The 26,995-nt window shown below is 37.8% G+C and overlaps 1 protein-coding gene across 33 annotated transcripts in view; it reads left to right on the top strand.

Moving 5' to 3' along the window:
* The window catches only part of SLMAP (sarcolemma associated protein), a 176,192-nt gene that overhangs the window by 92,818 nt on the left and 56,379 nt on the right, over window positions 1-26,995 (top strand). For 7 of the 33 annotated variants that reach the window (XM_055272517.2, XM_055272500.2, XM_055272651.2 and 4 more), the window contains 10 exons: window positions 1,149-1,185; window positions 3,857-3,919; window positions 11,839-11,934; window positions 12,194-12,265; window positions 14,808-14,948; window positions 16,056-16,193; window positions 18,978-19,146; window positions 19,238-19,288; window positions 19,674-19,724; window positions 25,835-25,897. In XM_055272517.2, coding sequence (XP_055128492.1) covers window positions 1,149-1,185; window positions 3,857-3,919; window positions 11,839-11,934; window positions 12,194-12,265; window positions 14,808-14,948; window positions 16,056-16,193; window positions 18,978-19,146; window positions 19,238-19,288; window positions 19,674-19,724; window positions 25,835-25,897 — 881 coding nt within the window. The remainder of the gene's footprint in view (window positions 1-1,148; window positions 1,186-3,856; window positions 3,920-11,838; window positions 11,935-12,193; window positions 12,266-14,807; window positions 14,949-16,055; window positions 16,194-18,977; window positions 19,147-19,237; window positions 19,289-19,673; window positions 19,725-25,834; window positions 25,898-26,995) is intronic. The other 26 variants (XM_055272732.2, XM_055272674.2, XM_063645390.1 and 23 more) reach the window with 6 other exon arrangements.

The raw sequence follows: 26,995 nt of genomic DNA, 5'->3' as shown, positions 1-26,995 counted from the left end.
CCAGGCTGGTCTCGAACTCCTGACCTCGTAATCTGCCCACCTCGGCCTCCCAAAGTCCTGGGATTACAGGTGTGAGCCACCATGCCTGACTCGATTATCTCATTTTATGCATGAGGAAGCTGAGACCTATATTGATTAGGCAATTTGCCTTTTAACTGGTGGGTAGAGCTAGATTTTGGACCCAGTGTACTTTCTGAGCTGCTATACTACCCTTTTGTCAGCAGTAGTTATCAGGCCAACAGGGCAACTAGTACCAATTAATGCCGTCTATTTAATGTTTTGTTTTAAAGTATTATGCTGAGTTCAGTTTCATACATACATCTAAGTTTTCAGTTAGTTTCTGAGGTGGCTGGATAGAGAAGAGGAATAGTAGTGTTTTGATTAAAGTTGTTCTTCACTGGAACAAGTTTCCAAATTATAACGTTGCTTTCCAGACTTTGCTTAAGACTTTCTGTATAGGAATGTTTAATTTTAAAAGAACATAATTTACATATTTCAAAATTGAAAATGGATTTTTTTTTTTTTTTGAGACAGAGTCTCACTTGGTCACCCAGGCTGGAGTGCAGTGGCACAATCTTGGCTCACTGCAACCTCCGCCTCCTGAGTTCAAGCGATTCTTATGCTTCAGCCTCCCGAGGAGCTGGGACTAAAGGTGTGTGCCACCATGCCCAGCTAATTTTTTTATATTTTTAGTAGAGACAGGGTTTCATCATGTTGACCAGGCTGGTCTTGAACTCCAGACCTCAGGTGATCCTTCTGCTTCAGCCTCCCAAAGTGCTGGGATTACAGGCATGAGCCAACATGCCTAGCCGAAAATGGATAAAGAGTACTCCTTTTCTGTATAGAAATTCTTATAATCAAGTAATTCATCATATCCCTCAAAAAGTAGTGGCTCCTCAAAGAGCATTTAATACATTTTGGATTTGGAATTTGTTTTTAGAAATATATTGATGTGTACAAGGTAGGTTTACATATTTTTGTTTTCTAAGAATTTTGTACATTTATAAAGGATTGAAAAATAGTTCGCTTTTTTTAATTACATGAAGGCAAATGTATAAACTTTGTGGTGTAAGATATTCTGGTGCTCTCATACTCTGTTTCCTCTATTGTCCGGATATTAGATAAAACTTCTAAATTTTACTTTTCAGTGTCATCCATGCACCATTACCAAGTCCTGTTGACAAAGTAAGTTGCTAATGATTATTTTTTCCAAACTGACTCAGCTATGTTGCTTTGAAAATGTTTGTTTTTAATATGCTTTATCTAGAAATTTATTTCTCTTTTGTAACAAAATATGTAGAATGCATATAGCTATGTAGTTATTGTAATCTTCTGATCTTCAATATCTGGAGAATCTAAGATGGATGTTTCTTCAGAAAAAGCCTTTGTTATCTCAGTTAAATTATTCACTGTGTAAACTAGGAGTACCTGTTTTGTGTCTAGTCAGGGATAAGGAGTATTCGCTGTTACTTTTTATTCTGAGATACAAGTCTGTCTAGAAATTTGTTAAAGTTTCTACCTAAATAGTTCACTCAACAGTTACCAATACAGGGAGGTAATACAGAAATACAGGCTTACAAAAATTGTTTTTTTATTTTCTTTGAAGGTTGCTTTTTACCTGATCTGATCAGAAACTTTGCAATAATTGCTTGCTAGAAAGCATTTTTCTTTTGTTCAGAAATAATGGTAGGTTTCATTGCTAATTAGCCCCCCAAAATACATCTTTTGACATTAATGTGAGAGTCTAGTTTTCTTAGTGCAGTAACTAAACTAGTGGAAAAAATATTTTACATTTTTCTTCCATTTGAATGAAGCATAAAAGCCTGCTTGAAACTGAAGTTCTCTGTTAGATTCCTTTTTTAGAAGTAAAAGTGGTTAATCATCAACTTCTGCAATACCGAGAATTATTCAGAAGTAAATAATGGTCCTGCTAATTTAGAACTAAATTTAAAAAATAATGCCAACTCTCTGCTGTCTAGTCAGCATATTAATTAAAGTATACTTCCCAAGCTTAATAAGGACTGGTGCTATAACATCATTAATAAGCTAACACATAGGGGTAAATATTACAGCAACCCAGTAGTCCTTCCTTCTTCTTCTCCTCCTCCTCCTGCTCCTCCTCCTCTTCTTCTTTTCTTTCTTCTTTCCTCCTCCTTTTCCTCCTTCTTGTTTTTTTCTTCTCCTTCTCCTCCTCCTCGTCTTACTCCGTCTTCTCCTCCTTCTCCTCCTTTTCTCCCTTCTTCTGCCCCTTCTCCTGTTTCTTCCTTTTTCTTTCCTCTTTCTTCCTCCTTCTGCCTTCTTTCTTTTTCCTTCTTATTCTTTCCTCCATCTTCTTCCTTCTTTTTTCTTCTTCGTCCTTCTTTCTTCTTACTCGTTTTTTTCTTCTTCCTCCCTCCTCCTACTTCTTCCTTCTTCTTTCTTCTTCTTCCTTCTTTCTCCTTCTTCCTTCCTTCTCTTTTTCCTCCCTCCTTCTCCTCCTTCTTTTTCTTCCTCTTCCTGCTCTCTCCTCTTCCTCCTTCCTCCTCCCCCTCTTCTTTTTCTTCTTCCTCTTCCTTTTCTTCCTCCTCCTCCTTCCTTCTTCTTTTTCCTCTTCCTTCCTTCTTCTTCCTTCTTTCTTCCTCCTCCTACTCCTTTTTTTTTTTTCTTTGAGACAGTTTCACTCATGTTGCCCAGGCTGGAGTGCAATGGTGCAATCTCAGTTTACCGCAACCTCTGCCTTCGAGGTTCAAGCGATTCTTCTGCCCCAGCCTCCCGTGTAGCTGGGATTACAGGCATGCGCCACCATGCCCTGCTAATTTTACGTTTTTAGTAGAGACAGGGTTTCTCCATGTCGATCAGGCTGGTCTTGAACTCCTGACGTCAGATGATCTGGCTGCCTCAGCCTCCCAAAGTGCTGGGATTACAGGTGTGAGCCACCGTGCCTCCTGGCCCTTCTTCTTCTTCTTCTTCTTTTCTTTTTTTTTTTTTTTTGAGATGGAGTCTTGCTCTGTCATCCAGGCTGAAGTGCAGTAGCATGACATGGCTATTTTTTGTATTTTTAGTAGAGACGGGGTTTCACCATGTTGGCCAGACTGGTCTCTCGAACTCCTGGCCTCAGGTGATCTACCCCCTCGGCCTTCCAAAGTGCTGGGATTACAGGCATGAGCCACTATGCCTGGCCCTTTTTTGTTTTTCTTTTTTTTTTTTTTTTGTATTTTTAGTAGAGACGGGGTTTCACCGTGGTCTCGATCTCCTGACCTCGTGATCCGCCCGCCTCGGCCTCCCAAAGTGCTGGGATTACAAGCGTGAGCCACCGCGCCCGGCCTGTTTTTCTTTTTAATAATGCCATGGTTCTATATTCTACAGCCCTGAAAAAACCCTTATAGAAGATATTCCTTATAATACTCTTGAGTTCTAGTTTGACTATGACTTACAGTGTTTAAACACCATTACTTCCCATCTGTTTTCTTAAAACCTACCTATGGATTTAAAGAAACATTGCCTCAGGCCACTGGACAAAGTGTTGTATTTCATGTCCCTGCCCTCCCTATACCACATAAAAATACCATTTTGAAGATGGCTACTTTTAAATGAATGAGGCTTGTTAAAATATTAAAGAACTATTTAATGATGAGTTTTAAAGGGAAAATATGTGGATCTATTGATTTAGGAGGTTTTATTTCTGGATTAAGAAAAGGCTATATTTCCGTCAGAAAAGAAAAAAAATTAAAAGGCTATATTGCCTTTGTGCTATAAATTTGTGATTTTAATAACAGTTATTTTGCATATTTAAGTAAGTAGACATTTCAAGGAATTGGTTTGTCTTTAATGTTCTTTATGAAGTGTTTTCTGTTGATATTGTGTCATTTGTTTCTAGGTTGCTGCTAACACTCCAAGTATGTACTCTCAGGAACTGTTCCAGCTTTCTCAGTATCTACAGGTAAAAGTAAATCTTGAGACTTCTTAAAAGCAGAATTTCTTTTAAAGTTTTAAAAGTTCTTAAAAGCAGAATTAGGGCCAGGCATGGTGGCTGATGCCTGTAATCCCAGGACTTTGGGAGGCCTAGGCAGAAGGATTCTTTGAGGCCAAGAGTTTGAGACCAACCTGGGCAATAAAGTGAGACCCCTTTAATTAAAAAAAAATTTTTTAATTAACTAGGTGTGATGTTGTGCATCCGTAGTCCCAGCTACTTGGGAGGTAGAGGTGAGAGGATTACTTGAGCCCAGGGGGTCGAGGCTGCAGTGAACTTTGATGGCACCACTGCACTCCATCCTAGGCAACAGAGCAAGACCCTGTCTCAAGAAAAGAAGGGCAGAATTAAACAACTTACATTTTATTTCGCAAATTCACAAATATAGGATAAAAAAATGGCTGGATGCAAATACAAAAGAAATACTATCTTTTCAAAAAAGAACAAAGGATTAAAAGTAGATCTTATGAAGAAAGATAAAAGAGTCAACATTAAATCTAGAGAAAAGCCTTTGTACAAGAGGAATTTTTTTGTTCAAGTATGAGGAGGTTCCAAAACAGTTTTTTAAAATCTGTTTTTAAATTTTTTTAGAGACAGGGTCTCGCTCTATCTCTCAGGCTGAAGTGCAGTGGCATGATCAGAACTCACTATAGCCTCGAACTCCTGGGCTCAAGTCTTTTTCCTGCCTCAACCTCTCAAAGCACTGGGATTATAGGTATGAGCCACCATGCCGAGCCCCAAAACAATTATTTATCCATAGATGATTTTTTATTTGTTTTGTTTTGTTTTATTCTATTCTATTTTATTTTTGAGATGGAGTCTCACTCTGTAGCCCAAGCTAGAGTGCAATGGTACGATCTCAGCTCACTACAACCTCTGCCTCCTGAGCCCAAGCGATTCTCCTGCCTCAGCCTCCTGAGTGGCTGGGACTACAGGCATCCACCACCCATACCTGGCTAATTTTTTGTATTTTAGTAGAGATGGGGTTTTACCATGTTGCCCAGGGTGGTCTCAAACTCCTGAGCTCAGGCAATACACCCACCTCAGCCTCCCAAAATGTTGGGATTACAGGCATGAGCCATGGCACCTGGCCCATAGATGACTTTTAAATAAAAAATAACTGGGAGAGATTTTGATTGCTTAATAATATTAATAGCAAGTAATTATATAGCACTTATTATATGCCAAGCTTCATTCTAGCACTTTACCTATATTATTTAATTCTCACGACAGTCTTACAAGGTGCATATTTTATCCCTATTTTTACAGATAGAGTAACTGAGAGGCAGGAAGATTTAATCATTTATACAGTATCACATATCAAGTATATGGGAGAGCTGGGATTTGAACCGGGACAGCCAGACCTCAGATTTTCTGCTTTGTGTAATCACTGCGCTGTGCTGCTGGATTCACAGAATAATTTCTTGGTGTAGAGCAGATACTTCTTCAAGTTAATGCCATATTTAAAGAACCGTATAAATCTTTAAAAAGCAAACAAGTGTTTGGGGTTTTTTTTTTTTTTTTTCTGGTTTTTGTGGGTTTGGGCTAGATTATGTTTCTTATTCTGGTGAGGGAGCATGGTTAAAGAAAACCCTGGATCAGGAGATTAGAGACTGAGGTATTTTTTTGTTTTTTGTTTTTTGTTTTGAAATGGACTTTTACTCTTGTCACCCATGCTGGAGTGCACTGGCACAATCTAGGCTCATTGCAACCTCCACCTTCCGGGTTCAAGTAGTTCTCCTGCCCCAGTCTCCCGAGTAGCTGGAATTAAAGGCATGTGCCACCACACCTGGCTAATTTTTTGTATTTTTAGTAGAGTAGAGTACATTTTTAGGTTTCACCGCGTTGGCCAGGCTGGTCTTAAACTCCTGACCTCAAGTGATCCACCCACCTTGGCCTCCCAAAGTGCTGGGATTACAGGTGTGAGCCACCACACCGGGCAAGATTGAGGTTTTTATCTTAGTTCTGCTACTCAACCCACTTTTGTGACCTCGAGTGAGTCATTTTATGTGGGTAGGCCTTCGGTTGTCTTTTGTTTCAAGTAATAGAACCAAACCTGTGATCCTGGGTCCCTATATTCTTTTTTTTCTTTTTTTTTTTTTTTGAGATGGAGTCTTGCTCTGTCGCCCAGGCTGGAGTGCAGTGGCGTGATCTCAGCTCACTGCAACCTCCACCTACCGGGTTCAAGCAATTCTTCTGCCTCAGCCTCCTGAGTAGCTGGGACTACTGGCACGTGCCACCACGCCTGGCTAATTTTTTGTATTTTTAGTAGAGAGGAGGTTTCACCATGTTAGCCAGGATGGTCTCCAATCTCCTGACCTCGTTATCCGCCTGCCTTGGCCTCCCAAAGTGCTGGGATTACAGGCCTGAGCCACCACACCCGGCCCCCTACATTCTTTTATAGGAATCAATCAGTGAGAACAGTTCCATCTTAGTTAAGAATGTACACATCTATGAAAATAAACAGAAAATTATCAATGTATTAATCAGATCTTCCACCAGGCATAATGTATGCACAGAAAAACATTACACATTTGGATTTTAATAGAGTATTTAAGAGTATTCTAAGCCAAAATTCCCTTGATTTAATCTTTGGCTTTATTCTGACCTACTGGAAAAATTGTTTAACACTTTTGTGCCTCATTTTCCTCATCTGTGAAATGGATGTAGTAATAGCACTTAACTTCACAGAATTGTGAAGAATAAACAAAATTAATATATGTAAAGCACTTAGAACAGTTCCTGGCACATAGAATGTATGCCATAAATGTTAGTAGTTTACCATTCAATAGGAAGTCACATTAATTAAGCTGCTTATTTTTAGAGGTGGAAGAAAACTTTGAGATTAATGTAGTTTAAACCTCGTTTTTCGTATGAGAAATGTGGGGCTCATACAGGTTAAATTATTTGTCCAGGCTTGTATACTACTGTTACTAGTCATCTTGGATAGCAAATCTCACTCCCTCACTCTCTCACTCTTTCCAACCTTCTTGTTCTGTGAATATTCCTAGTGTTCTAATCCTCTGCTATTCCTTTTCTAGCTGTTTGAGATAAAATTATACCAGTCTTTTCTGTATACATTCTTATTGAACTGCTAAAGTTCTAATGTAAATTGTGAACATTTTAAATAAAAACTAGAATATATGCATTTTATACCTTAGAACTAACTAAAAGACCATTCCTGGACATGTTAGATTTCTGTTAGGATATAGTTCATGGAGTTAAACTCTAAATGGAATTGAATTAAAAAGGTGAAATTGCACCATCTAGTGGAAGTAGATTCTAAAGATATGGTTGGTTGATGGCTTTGTTTTTCAGTAAAACTTTTTGCAGCATCTGAGTAATTTCCTGGATGTTAAGAATGTTTTAGGAACTTAAACTTGGCAAATAGTCTCTTAAGTGAAGCTGTGTTTTAATATGGATTCTGAGGTGTATGGCTTTTTATTAGATTCTTTAACCTATGGCTTTATTATAACCTGTAGCTTATATTAAAATGTAGTACCTCTAAGTAGACAAAATTTTCCATAGTCATTATTTATCAAAGATGTGGAGAGCAATAAATTCATGCTTTAAACCTCAAGTACTATGTTTGAAGTGTATACTTCTCTGTTGAGGTGTCTCAGAGGCATTAGGATCGTAAGTGTTCCTCTGGATAATGACAGGAATAGAACAAGGTGAAGAAGGTATGCCAAAACCACAACTAAGTGCTGTGAGCATTTCACCTTGATTCCGAGTGAAGGAGACCCGCTTAACAGCTATTAACTGTTAACAAGCCACCTAGAGTTTAGACTTTGTACACCAATGTCTTTCTCTGTAAAATATATCTTTGGGCCGGACATGGTGGCTATGCCTGTAATCCCAGCACTTTGGGAGGCTGAGGTGGGTGGATCACCTGAGGTCAGGAGTTCGAGACCAGCCTGACTGACATGGAGAAACCCCCATCTCTGCTAAAAATACAAAATCAGCTGGGCATGGTGGCACATGCCTGTAATCCCAGCTACTTGGGAGGCTGAGGCAGGAGAATCACTTGGACCCGGGAGGCAGAGGCTGCGGTGAGCCAAGATCATGCCACTGCACTCCAGCCTGGACAATAAGAGTGAAATTCTGTCTCAAAAAAAAAATATATATATATATATTTACATATAATATATGTTATACATATAATATAATATATAATATATATTATACGTATATTATATACGTATAATATATAATATATATTATATGTATAATATAATATATAATATATATTATATGTATAATATAATATATAATATATATGTATCTTTGGATATATATATCTTTGGAGCTGCCAAATAGTTATTTAATTCTCCCATTATAAGTCCCTTAATTACATTGAATCAATGTTCAGTGGACTCTTACCTATTTTGGTATATTAATTGCTGCTAAGTGTTACATAGTCAGAGAGAATCAGAACACCTGAAAATGCAATAGGCTGTGCGAGTGAAGCAATCTCTCGTTTTAAATGTATATATTGGCGGGGCACTGTGGCTCTTGCCTGTAATCCCAACACTCTGGGAGGCCGAGGCAGGCAGATCACTTGAGACCAGGAGTTCAAGACCAGCCTGGCGAACATGGAGAAAGCTCATCTCCACAAAAAATACAAAAATTAGCTGGGCATGGTGGTGTGCACCTGTAGTCCCAGCTGCTCAGAAGGCTGAGACATGAGAATTGCTTGAACCCGGGAGGTGGAGGTTGCAGTGAGCCAAGATCATGCCACTGCACTCCAACCTGGGCTGCAGAATGAGACTGTCTCAGAAATAAAATAAAACAAAAATATATACGTTTATATAAACAACATTTTTAAAAGGAAAAATTAAAAGCTGTTTCTATTTTAGATATCATACTTGTGCAATTAAGCCATTATAAAGTATTTCTGCTGATGACCAGATTATCTTGGCTTCAGTTGGAATGAGTTTGTTCTGAGATGTATATATTTCACATATATTCACATATATGTGTATGTGGTTGTATATATACACATGTATACATATATATACTGTCATGCATTGCTTAACAGGCATATGATCTCATTAGGTGATTTTGTCATTGTGTGAACATTATACATTGTACTTATATAACCTAGATGGCGTAACCTATTACACACCTATACACACAGTATAGCCTATTGCTCCTAGTCTACAAACCCATACAGCATGTTATTGTACTGCATACTGAAGGCAGTTGTAACACAATAGTATTTGTGTTTAGAAACATACCTAAATATAGAAAAGGTACGGTAAAAATACAGTATAAAAGATAGAAAAAGGCTGGAGGCAGTGTAATCCCAGCACTTTGGGCGACCGAGGCAGGAGGAACACTTGAGGCTAGAAGTTCGAGACCAGCCTGGTCAACATGGCAAAACCCTGTCTCTACTAAAAATACAAAAATTAGCTGGGCATGGTGGCACATGCCTGTAGTCCCAGCTACTCGGGAGGCTGACATACCAGAATTGCTTGAACCCGGGAGGCAGAGGTTGCAGTAAGCTGAGATCACACCACTGCACTCCAGCCTGGATGACAGAGCAAGGCTCTGTCTCAAAAGAGAAAAGAAAAGAAAAAGATAGAAAATGATATACCTGTACAAGGCACTTACCATGCATAAAGCTTGCAGGACTGGAAGCTGCTCTGGGTGAGTCATTAAGTGAGTGGTAAGTGAATGTGAAGGCCTGTGACATTACTGTACACTACTGTAGACTTTATAAACACTATACACTTAGGCTGCTTTAAATATATATTTAAAAAGTTTTTGGGGCAGGCATGGTGGCTCATTCCTGAAATCTCAGCACTTTGGATGGCTAAGGTGGGAGGGTCTTTGAAACCAGGAGTTCAAGACCATCCTGAGCAACATAAGAAGGCCCCATCTGTTAAAAAAAAAAAAAAAAAAAATTTAAATAAAAATATTAGGTGGGGGTTTGGTGCGGGGACTCACACCTGTGATCCCAGCACTTTGGGAGGCCGAGGCGGGCGGATCACTTGAGGTCAGGAGTTCGAGACCAGCCTGTCCAACATGGTAAAACGTCATCTCTACTAAAAATACAAAAATGAGCCAGGCATGGTGGTGCTCCCTGTCATCCCAGCTACTCAGGAGGCAGAGGTGAGAGAATCGCTTGAACCCAAGAGGCGGAGGTTGCAGTGAGCCAAGATTGCGCCATTGCACTCCAGCCTGGGAGACAGGGCGAGACTTCGTCTCAGAAAAAAAAAAAAAAAAATTAACTGGACATGGTGGTGCGTGTCTGCCTCCTAGCTATTTGGGGGGCCTAGGCAGGAGGATCATAAGCTCAGGAGTCTGAGATTACAGTGAGCCATCACTTAGTGACATCATCATGCAACAGCACTCCAGCCTGGGTGACAGAGCTAGACTCTTGTCTCAAAAAAAGAAAAAAAAGTTCTTCTTTCTTCATTAATAAGCTAACCTTAGCTTACTGTAACTTTTTTACTTTATAAACTTACAAGTTTTAAAACCTTTTTGACTCTTGTATTCACACTTAGCTTAAAACACAAACACATAGTACAGCTGTTCAAAAATATTTTGTTTCTATTCTTAATTTATAAGCTTTTTATTATTAAAAATTTTTTAAACTTGCTTTTACTTTTTAAACTTTTTTGTTAAAAATGAAGACATAAGCACACACATTAGCCTAGGCCTACACAGTATCAAGATCATCATTATCACTATTTTCCACCTCCACATCATATCCCACTGAAAGGTCTTCAGGGGCAGTAACATGCATGGAGCTGTCATCTCCTGTGATAACAGTACCTTCTTCTGGATACCTCCTAAAGGACCTCTCTGAAGGTATTTTACAGTTAACCTTTTTTTCTTTTTAATAAGCAGAAGGAATATACTCTATAATTAACAATAAAAAGTATAGTACATGCATAAACTGATAAAGTCATATAATACTATTATGTACTATACATAATTATATGTGCTATACTTTTGTGTAACTGGCAGCACAATAGGTTTGTTTACACCAACATCTCAAACACGTGAGTAATTCCCCCTTGTGTTACAATGTTAGGATGGCTATGATGTCACTAAGCGATAGAAATTTTTCAGCTTCATTATAATTTTTGGGGACTACTGTGTATATGCAGTCTATAGTTGACTGAAATGTTGTTTTGTGGTGCATGACTGTATATATGTGTATGTCTGTATAGGTATATGTGCATACACACAGTGTGTGTGTGTGTGTGTGTGTATAAAATGCAAACCTGAAACATTTGTTAGCTTTTTCTATTATATGTTTTTAAAAACTTGGTCTTCCAAATTATGAATAAAAAGAAAACAAAAACAGGTTACTTGTTTTCTATTATGGGAGAAGTTGCAGTTAGAGAACCTCTAATAGCAGTACTTTCAGCCCAACAAATGAGACTAAAATGATGTGGCCGATATACATAGAGTAGCCATTTCCTATCTACAGGGAATATGTTCCATGACCCCCACTAGATGCCTGAAATCACAGATAGTACCAAACTCTGTATCTACTATGTTTTTTCCTATATATACACATACCTATGATAAAGTTTAACTTATAAATTAAGCATGGTAAGAAATTAACAATAATAATAAAATAGAACAATTACAACAGTATACTGTTATGTGAATAAAAGTTATGTGAATGTCAACATTCTGTCTCTCTCAAAATATCTTGTACTGCACTATAACTGAAACTGTGGAAAGGGAAACCAGAGATAAGTGGGGACTGCTGTATGTTTTACAAAGTACTATCAAGTTTCACATACTTTAAAATACATCAAGTGGGATGTAATATGAAAACATTTTAGAATGTGCTGAAAATTGATCACTCCTCAAAAGAATCATGATGAGCTTATTAGAATCTCTTTTGTGATTTGTAATACTAGGAGGCCTTACATCGGGAACAAATGTTGGAACAGAAGTTAGCCACGCTTCAGCGGCTACTAGCCATCACCCAAGAGGCTTCAGATACCAGTTGGCAGGTATTCCAGTTGTTTTATATTTAAGAAACATTTAAACATAGTTTAATATTCCATACATGTTAAATAAACTAAACTGTAGCAAACAAAGACAAAGTTATTTCCTAACTAATGAACAAGTTGTTGAAAATTTAGCATTTTACAGTGGATGCTGGTCAGTTTTATGCTTTTATATCTTTTGTTGTCAGTAGCAACCTTTTTTTATATACGTGTGACTTTATAATTACTCGAGTTTTACTTATATTTAATTTTTCTTCAATAGGCTTTAATAGATGAAGATAGACTCTTATCACGGTTAGAAGTTATGGGAAACCAATTACAGGCATGCTCCAAAGTAGGTATTAACCTCAAATGTGTAAAATGAAATGCATAGTTTTTTATGTAACATCATTTCTTTGACTATCATTTTGAGTATATGCTAAAAACTTCATACATTTCCACAATTCTTTTAAATCTTTTGTCTTGAGAAATGTCAGACATCCATGTAAATAAAAATAATTATGTAATGAATACCCATGTACAAGTCTGTCTTTTTTCTATTACAGTTAATATTTCTTGAAAAAACTGGGTCATTTGTCCTCTAGAATTTCCCTCAGTCTGCATTGTTATTTAAACATTTTTTAGCTCCCCCTCCCACTCCATAAATTAGTAGTTCCGTCTAGAGATTTGATGTGATTTAGGTTCAGTTTTTCTTTTTGTCAACAACACTTTATGGATGGTATTGTGTTCTTCCACCAAGGGACAACATAATGTCTAGTTGTCTTTCTTTTTGAGATTTTATCAATCATTGATGATCCCAGCCTAGATCCATTATTTCATTAAGGTTACAAAAATAAGGCTGGGCGCAGTGGCTCACTCCTGTAATCCCAGCACTTTGGGAGGATGAGGCAGGTGAATCACCTGAGCTCGAGAGCTCAAGACCAGCCTGACCAACATGGAGAAATCCCATCACTACTAAAAATACAAAATTAGCCGAGCATGGTGGCACATGCCTGTAATCCCAGCTACTCGGGAGGCTGAGGCAGGAGAATCCCTTGAACACAGGAGGCAGAGGTTGCAGCAAGCCAAGATCCTGCCATTGCAATGTAGCCTGGGCAACAGGAGTGAAACTCTGTCTCAACAACAACAACAACAACAACAACAAAGTTACAAAAATAATGATGTAATTCTGTTATTCCTTCACTTATTTAGCTGGGTTACTTCTATAAAGAGAAGTTTCCTTCCAGACACAGTGGCTCATGCCTGTAATCCCAGCACTTTGGGAGGCCGAGGCAGGCGGATCACTTGAGGTCAGGAGTTCAAAACCAGCGTGGCCAACATGGCAAAACCCCGTCTCTACCAAAAATACAAAAATTAGCTGGACATGATGGCATGTACCTGTAATCCCAGCTACTCAAGAGGCTGAGACAGGAGAATTGCTTAAACCCGGTGGGGGTGGAGGTTGCAGTGAGCCAAGATCGCGCCTCTGAACTCCAGCCTGGGCGACAGAGCGGGACTGTCTCAAAAAAAAAAAAAAAAAAGGCGGGGGCAGTTTAAGACCAGTATGGGAAACATGGCAAAACCCAGTATCTACCAAAAATTAAAGATTTGCTTAGCATGGTGGTACATAACCTGTAGTCCTAGCTACACAGGAGGCTTAGGTGGAAGGATCACTTGAGCCCAGGAGTTTGTGATTACAGTGAGTTATGATCGCAGAACTGTACTCCAGCCTTGGTGACAAAGAGAGACCCTGTCTCTAAAAAAAACGAAAAAAGGAAAAAACAATGGCCATTGTTTTTTGTAACTTTGGCATCAAAAACCAAATACCACATGTTCTCATTTATAAGTGGAAGCTAAACTATAGGTATGTAAAGGCATACAGAGTGGTATAATGAACGTTGGAGACTCAGAAGTTGGGAAAGTGAGAGGGGAGTGAGGGATGAAAAACTCCCTATTGAATACAATATACACTACTCAGGTGATGAGTGCACTAAAATCCCAGACATCACCACTACATAATTCATCCATGTAACCAAAAACCACTTGTATCTCAAAAACTATTGGAATAAAAAAAATTTAAATAACCCTGAGGTATGTTTTCTACGGGGAAAGCAAGATAAGTGATTTTTCTCCCCTTATTAGATTTCAGAATAATGAATTGGTGGTTTTTCATCTACCAAAGACTGGCCATGAAGTGTTTTCTCCCTCCAGTTAGATTTAAACATATTTGATGTATTTAAATCTGGTGCAGTTGTTTTTTTGTTTTAGAGACAGGGTCTTGCTATGTTGCCCAGGCTGGTCTTGAACTCCTGGGCTCATGCAATCCTCCCATCTCGGCCTTCCAAAGTGCCACGGCCAGCCAATTTTTCTTATTGATGCTCAAATTATCCCATCTTTGGTCTGTGTAAATGTCTTCAGATTGATAGCTTCATGCTGTCATTTTAGACAAGATGTTTCAGGCTCATTTTGTACTTTTCCTGCCCCAGACATGAAGTCTGCTTTTCCCCCATGGTACTCTTATTCCTTTTGTTTTAACCATTGTTTTAGAATGCTTGGTGCCTTTGAAGGTAACTGATTATTTTTGCCTACAAATGTAAATATGGTGGCTTGCAGAAAATATGACAAATATAAAAGTAATTAATTTTGTATATTTTAGAGAAATCTCAATTGCTTATAACTTTTTTTCTATAGGAGGTGGAAATTAATATGTTTGTGAAGGCATAATTTACTTATGCAACTTTTAAATACATCTTTAGTTAATACAGGGTCAGAATCATTTATGTTTGGAGGTACCTTAATATACAATTTAAAGTATATCATAATGTGTTAATTTTTTTCAAACAATAAATGCTTTTAAAAAATAACTTGTCTATAATTATAAATATCTTTTATTCTAGAATCAAACAGAAGATAGTTTACGAAAGGAACTTATAGCATTACAAGAGGATAAACATAACTATGAGACAACAGCCAAAGAGTCCCTGAGGCGGGTTCTTCAGGAAAAAATTGAAGTGGTTAGAAAACTTTCAGAAGTTGAGGTATTTCAATTAAAAAAAAAATACTAAATAGTATTATGAGTGTTTAAAAAAATCTCAAGCATTCCAGGATACTTTAAACTTGGGTATTATTATATAGTTAAGAAATATTTTCTGTCTGTCAGGTGGGAAGGAACAGTTATGCTGCTTTCATTGACAGGAATTCTCCATGTGAGTTTTGGTACTTATGCTCCCTAGTCAATGGCTGAGGAAGTAAAAGCGTAACCAGGGAATCTTATTGTTTGCATTCTGCTTAGGATTCACCCTCCATACAGCAGACCACGATATGTGCTGGGGAATTGATTTCCTGTCACTTGGTTTTGCTTTGCTTCTATTTGAGGGGGGTCAGTGTGAGGCTAAGAGTCTACACTACTTGTTCTTTTTTAATTCACTCCACAGAGAGGAAAACTAGCTGTGTCATATATTTAGGAAGTTCAAAGGTGAAATCATCTCCAAGGTCCTTTCTAGGTCTTTGAGGAGCAATCAAAATGCAATTTTTATTGCTTTGGGGAAAAAAATTCTAATTCATAATATAGATCATTTCTTTGAACCACAGCAAAATTACCACATAAATAATGTATTACTAGAATTAGTTAAAATGCTCTTCAGAAACTAAATGGTAAACATACCTTTCCTTACTACAGGTATAGTTTGTGTTGCTACCTCATCCCATAGTGCCTGATTCACTGTTGTGTGATTAATTTAATATATAAAGAAAGTTACTGTCTTTTAATTTTTAATTAAATTAATTGTTGGATATTATTAAGCTTGCTTTCAAGATTGATAGGCTTAAAATATTTTCACAGCTAAAAGTCATACCCATTGGCCTTTCAAAAATAGTAATTATATAAAGGCAGCATCCTTTTCCTGCCCCTGCTCTCCCTCCACTTTTCTTTTTTTGTTGTTTTTGTTAATTCTTAGTTATGTTTTCTGTTTTAGCGTAAATTGAAATTCTTATGTTATTTAACTCAGCTTTATTTAAAGTCCAGGGCAGATGTTGATTTAGAATAGTCCATAGAATTATACTTTTTATAAATTTCATTTAGAAGGAATTCTAAATAACAAATATACACTTATTCTAATTAAATTGCCTGTAAACTTGAATCGCAGCGAAGTCTGAGTAATACTGAAGATGAATGTACCCATCTGAAAGAAATGAATGAAAGGACTCAGGAAGAATTAAGAGAATTAGCCAATAAATATAATGGAGCAGTTAATGAGATTAAAGATTTATCTGATAAATTAAAGGTATGTATTTACTCTGTCTGAAAGTATGTTAAGCTAATAATCCCTAACACACTGGATAGCTTAAGATTTTAGGTATTGCTTTAGCTGGGTATGGGGTGGCGGGCGCCTGTTATCCCAGCTTCTTGGGAGGCTGAGGTAGGAGAATTACTTGAACCCAGGAGACGGAGGTTGCAGGGAGCTGAGATCACATCACTGCACTCCAGCCTGGGCGACAGAGTGATACTCTATCTTGAAGGAAAAACAAACAAACAAAAAACAGTTTGGGCCGGGCGCAGTGGCTCACGCCTGTAATCCCAGCACTTCGGGAGGCCGAAGCGGGCAGATCACGAGGTCAAGAGATTGAGACCATCCTGGCCAACATGGTGAAACCCCATCTCTACTAAAAATATAAAAATTAGCTGGGCTGGTGGTGGTGCGTGCCTGTAGTCCCAGCTCCTTGGGAGTCTAAGGCAGAAGAATCAATTGAACCCGGGAGGCAGAGGTTGCAGTGAGCCAAGATTGCACCACTGCACTCCAGCCTGGCGACAGAGCAAGACTTCGTCTCACAAAAAAAAAAAAAAAAAAAAATTCAGTTTGAAAACCATTGGTATAGATAGATATTTTGAATTGATTTGCATAGTCTCCTTGAATGTGTTAAATTATGCTGAAAGTATGAAAGCAGGATGTAGGTGGTACTACATATTAAATAAGATTTCTATAAAAAAAGATTTTAGGTATTGCTGAACAGTTATTGATGTAAAAATTTGATAATAGTTGAAATTTATAGTGAAAATAAGGTGTCTGTATTCCATTTAGCCCAACCTCCATTACTTTAGATAATTGAAAGCCTGTAAATGCTGACATAGTTCCTCTGGATGAATATGTAGTAAGTGCTTCACAATAGACATTTTTTAAATATATAACAGGAAATAGATGAGAATCAGCAAAACCCATGATATTCAGATGTTTTAAAATCTAAAACTGCTTATCATTAGGCCATCTAAAAGGCAGGGCCCAGCTATTTAGTGCTGTGCTGGAACAAGCCTAGAGAGAATCTGGGAATGATTTGCTCCCTTTTAGCTTTCAGGGATGCTGTTAACTCTGCTTTAGCTGCCATTCCCTCTATCTATGAGACATCTAGGATAAGGACAGATCAGATCATAGGGTAATGATAGGGTAATGTCTAGTTGGTCCTTTAGAATCTTATAACTGAGAAAAAAAATCTTATAACTGTTTGTGAAGATCCATCTTGATTTAATTCAAACCATGGATTGAGTGCCTAGAAGATATGTGTTTGTTAGAGAAGACCAGAGCATACCTCTGTTGGTTACCCTATGATAGTTTTCAAAGTTGGTCTTGTTAAAAGGAGATTGTCGTTGTCCATTTGTGTTGCTATAAAGGAATAGCTGAGCCTGGGTAATTTATAAAGATAAGAGGTTTATTTGGTTCACAGTTCTGCAGGGTGAAGCTTCAGGCTGCTTCCACTCATGGCAGAAGCCAAAGTGGAGCTGGCACGTGCTCCATGGTGAGAGAGGAAGCAAGAGAGAGGGTCTGGGAGAGGTGCCAGGCTCTTTTTAAGAACCAGCTTTCATAGGACTATTAGAGTGAGAATTCACTCATTACCATGAAGACAGCACCAAGCCATTCATGAGGGATCTGCTCCCATAACCCAAACACCTCTCATTAGACCCCATCTCCAACATTGAGGACCAAATTTCAACATTGAGGCTTGGGGGACGAACATCCAAACTATAGGCAGAAGTCTTTTTGAATAGTGATTGTACTGTCATCTCTTTACTAAATAATTTTGTTTAAAATTTCAGAATATTAACATGATAGAACTTAAAAATTGCAATGATAGTAATTTTAGGGAAAAATCTTACTTCCCTCTTTAAAAATATGATTTTTTTTGTCCATGTTGACCCTTTACCTCTGTGTGTACTGAGCCTACTTGCTTCCTCCAAGTTTCTCTCTCCTGGGTGTTATGGAGGAATAACCCAATGCAGATAATTTTTTTTTTTTTTTTTTTTTTTTTTTTTTTTTTTTTTTTTTTTTTTTGAGACGGAGTCTCGCTCTGTCGCCCAGGCTGGAGTGCAGTGGCGCAATCTCGGCTCACTGCAAGCTCCGCCTCTGGGGTTCACGCCATTCTCCTGCCTCAGCCTCTCCGAGCAGCTGGGACTACAGGCGCCCGCCACCACGCCCGGCTAATTTTTTGTATTTTTAGTAGAGACGGGGTTTCACCATGGTCTCGATCTCCTGACCTCGTGATCCGCCCGCCTCGGCCTCCCAAAGTGCTGGGATTACAAGCGTGAGCCACCGCGCCCGGCCCAATGCAGATAATTTTTGACATCAAGCCTTTGTCGTTATCATCTTTAGTGGTTTAGAAATGTCAGGTTAGCTGGGCGCGGTGGCTCATGCCTGTAATCCCAGCACTTTGGGAGGCCAAGGTGGGCAGATCACCTGAGGTCAGGAGTTCGAGACCAGCCTAACCGACATGAAGAAACCCGGTCTCTACTACAAATACAAAATTAACTGTGTATGGTGCGCATGCCTGTAATCCCAGCTACTTGGGAGGCTGAGGCAGGAGAACCGCTTGAACCCGGGAGGCGGAGGTTGTCTAGGCAACAAGAGTGAAACTCCGTCTCAAAAAAAAAAAAAAAAGAAATGTCAGGTTTACAGATAATGTTCTGTAGAACATTTATACAGAACAAACTTTTCTTAGAAGTTTAAGTGAATAAAGGCATTCCTGGGGCTCTTAAAACAAAGTTAGGTTTGTTAAATAACTGATTTTTCCTATTTCTCTAGGTAGCAGAGGGAAAACAAGAGGAAATCCAACAGAAAGGACAAGCTGAGAAAAAAGAATTACAACATAAAATAGATGAAATGGAAGAAAAAGAACAGGAGCTCCAGGCAAAAATAGAAGCTTTGCAAGCTGATAATGATTTCACCAATGAAAGGCTAACAGCTTTACAAGGTAAGTAGCTAATCCAGAAATTGATTTTATTTTATTTTTTTTTTCTTTTTATCTGTGAAATATCTTTTTTTTTTTGGACTTTTATTTACAGTACGGTTAGAACATCTTCAGGAGAAAACTCTTAAAGAATGCAGCAGCTTAGGTAGGTGTCATCCAAATTTCTTACTTAAACCTGAATTTTATCCTTAAACTTTTGACCTTGTTTACTGTCTCACATTGCATTTTTTAAGGGATGTTTTATGTATCAGGTATAAAGTATCTATATTCTTTCAGAAAATTTTCTTTAAAAATATGCTTGATTGCCACCAGTGGGCACCATTGTTTTCCTTGAGATGAGTGAAATTTCTGCATCTGAGATCTTCTACCTAGGGATATTTAAATAAGAAAAGTACATGAACAGCAGGATCCCTTTTAAAGTGTTCTATACAATCTTAATCTTAGGAATACAGAATGCCATGGTTACACTTGAGACCACATTTAAAGTAGTACTTCTTTGATCAGGCAATGATACACTGTCTTAATCCTAGGGATACAAGTTGATGACTTCTTACCTAAAATAAATGGGAGCACAGAAAAAGGTAGTGTAAAAAACTTGAATATATATATACTTTTTATGGTATCATTTTAGTATTTAAGCAGGATAAAGAGTTCAGGGTTTTAAGTGTTTGGAATGAAAAGCATGCTCTCACAGATCATTGAACCCCATCATTTAAAAATCAAGCTTTCCTTTATTTTGTAAGAGTTGATGCTATGATCAATTCTTAGATATCCCTTGTTATATGGAAATTTCAATTACTCAGATAAGAAAATTATAAAGTTCAACTTTAGCAATATATAATATAGCTCTTTTTCCCCACTCTGTTTTTCAAAGAGCTGTACTACCATTTTGTTTCATCAAGTTCTGCTTCCAGTGATACTTGACCCCCATTTAAAACGTTCGAGTTTATTTAACAGCTTATTGAGCCCTTGTACATGTCATAGAAACTACTTTGTTTATCCATCTGTTTCATTGATCAGAGAGAACAGGGTCAGTTTTTTCTGCCATCAGAAAAATCTTTTATTAGTTGTTGGTTCTGTGACCCTTCTTTCTGGACAGCATGGGTTCTCTCTTGCCAAAAACATATAGCCACTATTGGTTTTCCTGTCACTACACTATTGGTTTTCCTGTCACTTTTTACCCAGTGACCTCTATTAGCCTTCAGTCTTGAAGATCCCTAGTCATTCTCCTTCTCTGCCCTTCCATCTAACATTAATTGAGCACCAGCTGTGTGCCAGACCCTGCGCTAGGTGCTTGGAGTACAGTAGAAATAAAACTCTTTTCTGTGTTTACCAATCTATGTGCCTTTCATCTCAGTTTTCTACAGAAGTTAGTGGAAGATATCAGAGTTGATACCCAGAACTTATTAAATATTTTTTCCTTAGCCAGGCATTGTGGTGTGCGCCTGTAGTCCCAACTACCTGGGAGGCTGAGGTGGGAGGGTCAGCCTAGCCCAGGAGGTTGAGGCTGCAGTGAGCCATAATTGTGCCACTGCACTCCAGCCTGGGTGACAGAGTGAGACCCTGTCTTTAAAAAAAAAAAAGAAAGAAAAGAAAAAATATTTTTTCCATGTATCAGGGGATATCATAATAGTTCTTGGGCAGTAATCAAACTGGTAGAGTTAGGAGGTGGGTTTTTTGGCTGTTTTGGTTTGGCTTTGTTTGGTCAGTTTTTAATCAAGAGCTGGCAGTATAGGCTCAGGTAATTGTGTATATGTTAGCTGCAAGGTCAAAACCTTATATTCCATATGTAATGAATTTTGAAACTCTCAAGAAAAATGTTCATTAATCATTGCTGTTTGACTATTCTATGCATGTTTTGTAAAATGCATTGACTTTTTAAAATTCCAATTTGATGGAATTTAAATTTGAGAATTTTTAAAGGTGTAGTTTATATTCATTGGGATCAAGCAGATCGCTTGAGCTCAGGAGTTTCAGACCAGCCTGACCATCATGGTGAAACTTTGTCTCTACAAAAAATACAAAAATTAGCCACTCATGGTGGCCACACACCTGTAATCCCAGCTACTCAGGAGGCTGAGGTGGGAGGATCACTTGAGCCCAGGAGGTCGAGGCTGCAGTGAACTGAGATCATGCCACTGCAGGCAATGGGAGTGAGACCCTGTCTCAAAAAAATAAATCATGTCCAGCGCAGTGGCTCACACCTGTAATCCCAGCACTTTGGGAGGCCAAGGCGGGTGGATCACTTGAGGTCAGTAGTTCAAGACCACCAAGGTCTGGACAACTTGGTGAAACCCTGTCTCTACAAAAAATACAAAAATTAGCTGGGCATGGTGGCACGCTACTGTAATCCCAGCTACTCAGGAGGCTGAGGCAGGAGAATCACTTGAACCCGGGAGGCAGAGGTTGCAATGAGCCCAGATCGTGCCACTGCACCCCAACCTGGGCAACAGAGTGAGACTCTTGTCTCAAAAAAAAAAAAAGTCAGTCATCACCCCTTGGTTTTATATTTATTAATAATGTTAGTATTAACCCAAGCTGGGAACCTGCTATTCATTCCTTCAATTAAGAGAATCCTTTTATGTACGTGGAAACATCTTTATACTATTTAGAGTTGTAAACTTACTGCTTCATTTTTTTCCAGTTCCAATTGATTCAGATGAAAATAATAGTAGACTGTTTTCATTTGTATTAATATAATTGTTAAAGACTTCTTGATTTTAAGAATAAATATTTTAGATACTTAAAGGTAACTCCTTGCTATAATTATTTTTTCCTTATTTGTGTGCTTGCTTTTTTGGTGGTGATATATTGAGTGGTATGATAGTGACTGATAGAATATTTTAAAAGAAACCAAGTAATAAATTTCTGGATATACACGAAAACTTAGTTAAGAGTGGACTTTGGAGTAAGATGGGTCGCTTAATTCCATTCCGAATCACTTGTAATATAATAATGAATCAATTATCAAGTATCCCAGTATTACCAATGTCCATACCCATATTATACAATTTTAACTAAATTACTCTTTAAATAGTAGAGAGAGAGCCAAGTATAGTTGTAAGAGAATATTTTTAAATATCTGAAGATGTTAAAATTAGTAATACTTTCAGTGAATCCCATTTTAAAAATTAAATATAATGTAGCTACTAAAAGCACAGGTTTTGTACTGTAAATTTTTTGTGTGTGTTATCTAATAAGCATAAGCTGAATGTATCTTAGAGAGTAAAGGACAGTGTTGTCCGAAATAAACATAAGGTTGGGTGTGATGGCTCACACCTATAATCCCAGCACTTTGGGAGGCCAAGGTGGAAGGATTGCTTGTGTCCAGGAGTTCAAGAAGACCAGCCTGAGCAACATAGTGAGACCTCATCTCTATAAAAAAATAAAAAATTAGCTGGGCATAGTGGTGTGCATCTGTAGACCCAGCTCCTCAGGAGGCTAGATGGGAGAATCACTTGATCCCGGGAGGTCAAGGCTGCAGTGGGTCGTGATCATACCACTGTACTCAGCCTGGGCGACAGAGTGAGACCCTGTCTCAAAAAAATAAAAAATAAACATAATAAGAGCCACATACATAGTTTTAATTTTCTGCTGGGCAGAGTAGCTTGCTCCTGTAATCCCAGTGAGGGAGGATTGTTTGAGCCCAGAAGCTCGAAACCAGCCTGGGCAACATAGTGAGACCCCATCTCTAAAAAGAAGAAAAAAAAATTTTTTTTTAATTAGTGAGATGTGGTGGCATGTGCCTCTAATCCCAGCACTTTGGGAGGCTAAGCAGGGAAGACTGCTTGAGGCCATTAGTTTGAGACCAGCCTGGGCAACATAGTGAGACCTCTGTCTCTACACAAAATTTAAAAATTAGCCAAGTGTGGTAGTACACACCTGTAGTCCTAGATAGTTGGGAGGCTGAGGAGGGAAGATCCCTTGAGCCCAGGAATTCAAGGTTGCAATGAACTATGATTGTGCCACTGTACTCCAACCTGGACAGCACAGTAAGACCCTGTCTCTTAATTTAAAAAAATTCTGGCAGCCACATTGTATCAGGGTTCTCTAGAGGGATACAACTAATAGAATATATATATAGATATATATATATAGATAGATAGATAGATAGATAGATAGATAGATAGATATAGATATATATCTATATATATATGTGGGAGTTTAAGTATTAACTCACACAATCACAAGGTCCCACATAGGCCATCTGCAAGCTGAGGAGCAAGGAGAGCCAGTCTGAGTTCCAAAACTGACGAACTTGGAGTCTGATGTTTGAGGACAGGAAGCATCCAGCACAAGAGAAACATGTAGGCTGGGAGGCTAGGCCAGTCTCTCTTTTCACATTTTTCTGCCTGCTTATATTCTAGCTGCACTGGCAGTTGATTAGGTTGTGCCCACCCAGATTAAGGGTAGGTCTGCCTTTCCCAGCCTACTGACTCAAATGTTAATCTCCTTTGGTAACACCCTCACAGACACACCCAGGATTAATACTTTGTATCCTTCAATCCATTCAAGTTGACACTCAGTATTAACCACCACACACATTAAAAATATAAAAAGCTGGGTGCAGAGGTACATGCTTGTTGTCCCAGTTACTTGGGAGGCTAAGGTAGGAGGATCCCTTGAGGCCAGGAGTTTGAGGTTGTAGTGCACTACAATCACACCTGTGAATAACTACTGTACTTGATCCTAGACAACATAGCAAGATTCCATCTCTATTATATATCTATATAAAAAAAATTCTAATGATATATTTTGCCTATAGCATCCAAAATATTTCAATATTAATAAATATTAAAATGATTAATAAATTATTAATGAAATATTTCATATTACTGTTTTCTTACTAATTCATTGAAATCATCGTACTTTGTTTTATGCTTAGGACATCTCAATTAGAGCTAGCCACATTTGAAGGGTTCAGTAACTACAGTAGCTAATGGCTACAGTATTAGATAACACAGGTATATAAATAAAAATCCATGGGAAACTCATTTATATAAATAAAATGTATTTGAAGTAGAGTGGTTCTTTATCTTTTTATATTAATATCGGATTTTATCTAAACCAGTTTAGTAAATATTTTAATGTAGAGTTCAGATAAAAGTGTGATTGTTAGCTTTGTAAGTAATGGTGAGATGCCCCTCTTTAATAAATATCTTAAGTTCTTTGATATTAGTCTGAAATATGTTTCAAATATGTTTTGTAAAGTCCTTTAGTTAAGTTAAAATATCATTCCAAATGAGTTTATATATATAACATGATGATGTAGTTTGAGTTTTTAAAGTGTTACCATAGCTAAAATAGGATTTATGAAAAACAACTTTTTATCTTGGCAATTACTATTATACTGAGGGCTCTTGTTTTGCTTTTCCTGGATCCAGTTGTCAAATTCTTATTTATTAGATTTTTTTAATTTCAAATTTCTGTTGCAGTTAGTATTTTTTTCTTTTTGAGGCTATATTGTATCTCTATATAGTATTCTAGATATGTAGTGCATTGGTCTCTCCGAAACACAATTTTTATCAACCTTTTTCCCCCATGTTTTTGTCTTACACTGATGGTGATGATAGATGAGAGGCTCTGCACACCATGTAACTTACTAAAGCATAATGATAAATTTTAGTATAGAATTAAAGAAGATAGCTAACAGGAAGGATGTAAAGAGAGGTAAGGCATGATCAAAACAGGTAGTGTCTGCCTCTCATGCAAAGTTGAGACGATTGAGGAGTAACGTGGCTTGAGGTGGAGGAGAGGGGAAGGAGGTTTTTATAGAGAGAGTGGTGCCAACTCATGTGTCCCCTTTGACAGATTCTAATGCTTTCACACTTTCCAAGTAGTCATTATGTCAGAATATGTTTTTAACATTTCAACTTCCAAAATTGATTTGTTCATTTTGAAAGATATAAATACACGTTAAAGGACATTATCCAGATTCAGAAGTAACTCTTTAAATCACAATAAAGATTATTGTAAGAAAAGGACTGAAACTTTTATTTAACCACTATGTTAGATTTTTATTGTCTGCATCCATTTCTTTAAATGAAAAATAAATTCTGTTTGACTTGAGCAAAACCATTTACCAAGCTCTTGCTTTGAAATGAATAGGCACTGATTTTGATCATTTGGGCAGAGATAAACAATTTAATGTTTTAATACTGTATGAGGTACAGATTAAGTAACTCAAAAGGGAAGATTATGAAATGAATATGTAAAACTTATTAACATCAGTTTCTTAAAATTGTTATGGTATTACTTTATGATATTCTTAAAGTACCTTTTGCCTCTTAACTAAGATGAATAGCTTTGAAGAGGGAGTATGGTAGAATAATCACTTGAAAATTAATTTAATAATGACAAAATTAAATTATTTAAGGGTATTTGTTGAGCTCTAGTGGACAAAAGGTAGAAAAACCATTAAAGTGGAAGAAACATTTTAAAGCAATATATTTATGTGATTTTCTTGAGCTCTTTGGATAAAAACTACACCTTTAAAAGCTAACCATTCAGTGTACAAATTAATTTTCAGTCTTTAACTCCAGAATATGTCTGCTTTAGTATCAAAATATATTAAGCCTTTATTAGTCTTACTTAGTACCCATGTTAATACATTTCAGTTTTTCTACCTTTGCTGTTGGTTTTCAAAGACAGCAACAAACTATATCCTTAAAGGTGTTTCTTTCTTTATTAGAGCACTTGCTTTCAAAGAGTGGCGGGGACTGCACTTTTATTCATCAATTCATAGAATGCCAGAGTGAGTACAGAGTATTTTTCACATTGATTTTAATGAAGTCAGAGGCTAAAACTGAAAAGTGAGAGGTAAAATGAGGATCTCAATGTGTTTGTTATAGCAGAAGTGCTTAAAGGGCCATCTTCAGACAGCAGCAAACCTTTTCATAACTATTTATCTTTTGAGAAAAATATTTCTATTGCATTTGCCTTCACAGATGGAGCTGAGCATTTCATATTAGCCACCATAAAAAAGAGGGAAGCTTTCAAGCTTGTTAAATTTGAGGTTCTTAAATAAATTTCTTAGAGTAAATGAAGCCAGAAAAATAATTATTTAGTTTGGGCACTCCATTCTGAAGATGGCCCTCAGAGTAGCAGGAGCTTTTTAGAGAGGTAGTAGCAGTAGATTGTCCTACAGTCTGACCTCAACTGCCTATCCGTGGGAATTTGTAAAAGGCTATCTTTAAGAATATTTTAAAGAGGCCAGGCATGGTGGCGCATGCCTATAATCGCAGCTACGTGGGAGGCTGAGGTGGGAGAATCGCTTGAACCTGGTAGGCAGATGTTGCAGTGAGCCGAGATTGCACCATTGCGCACCAGGCTGGGCAACAGAGCAAGACTCTGTCTCAAAAAATATATATATTTTAAAGATAGATTGGCTTGGCTGGGCACGGTGGCTCACACCTGTAATCCTAGCACTTTGGGGAGGCCGAAGTGGGTGGATCACCTGAGGTCAGGAGTTTGAGACCAGCCTGACCAACATGGTGAAATACCGTCTCTACTAAAAGTACAAAAATTAGCTGGGTGTGGTGGCAGGCGCCTATAATCCCAGCTTCTTAGGAGGCTGAGGAAGGAGAATTGCTTGAACCCAGGAGGTGGAAGTTGCAGTGAGCCGAGGTCGTGCCACTGCACTCCAGCCTGGGTGACAAGAGCAAGACTGTGTCTCCAAAGACAGACAAACAAACAAACAAAATGATAAATTGGCTTTTGAAGTGATTTAGACCTCTGCTGAATTCTGAACAAAGATATCATTAATTCCTTTTTACTTGAAAGTCACAAAAGCTGCTTAAATCTGTAACAACTGCAAGGTTATGATATTTTGTTGGTTTTGTTAAGTAAAGGT

This window comes from Symphalangus syndactylus, chromosome 1 (assembly GCF_028878055.3).
Source record: "Symphalangus syndactylus isolate Jambi chromosome 1, NHGRI_mSymSyn1-v2.1_pri, whole genome shotgun sequence".
Taxonomy (NCBI): Eukaryota; Metazoa; Chordata; class Mammalia; order Primates; family Hylobatidae; genus Symphalangus; species Symphalangus syndactylus.
The sequence above is the reverse complement of the archived record's forward strand: the minus strand, read 5'-3'. Positions and strand labels throughout refer to the sequence as shown.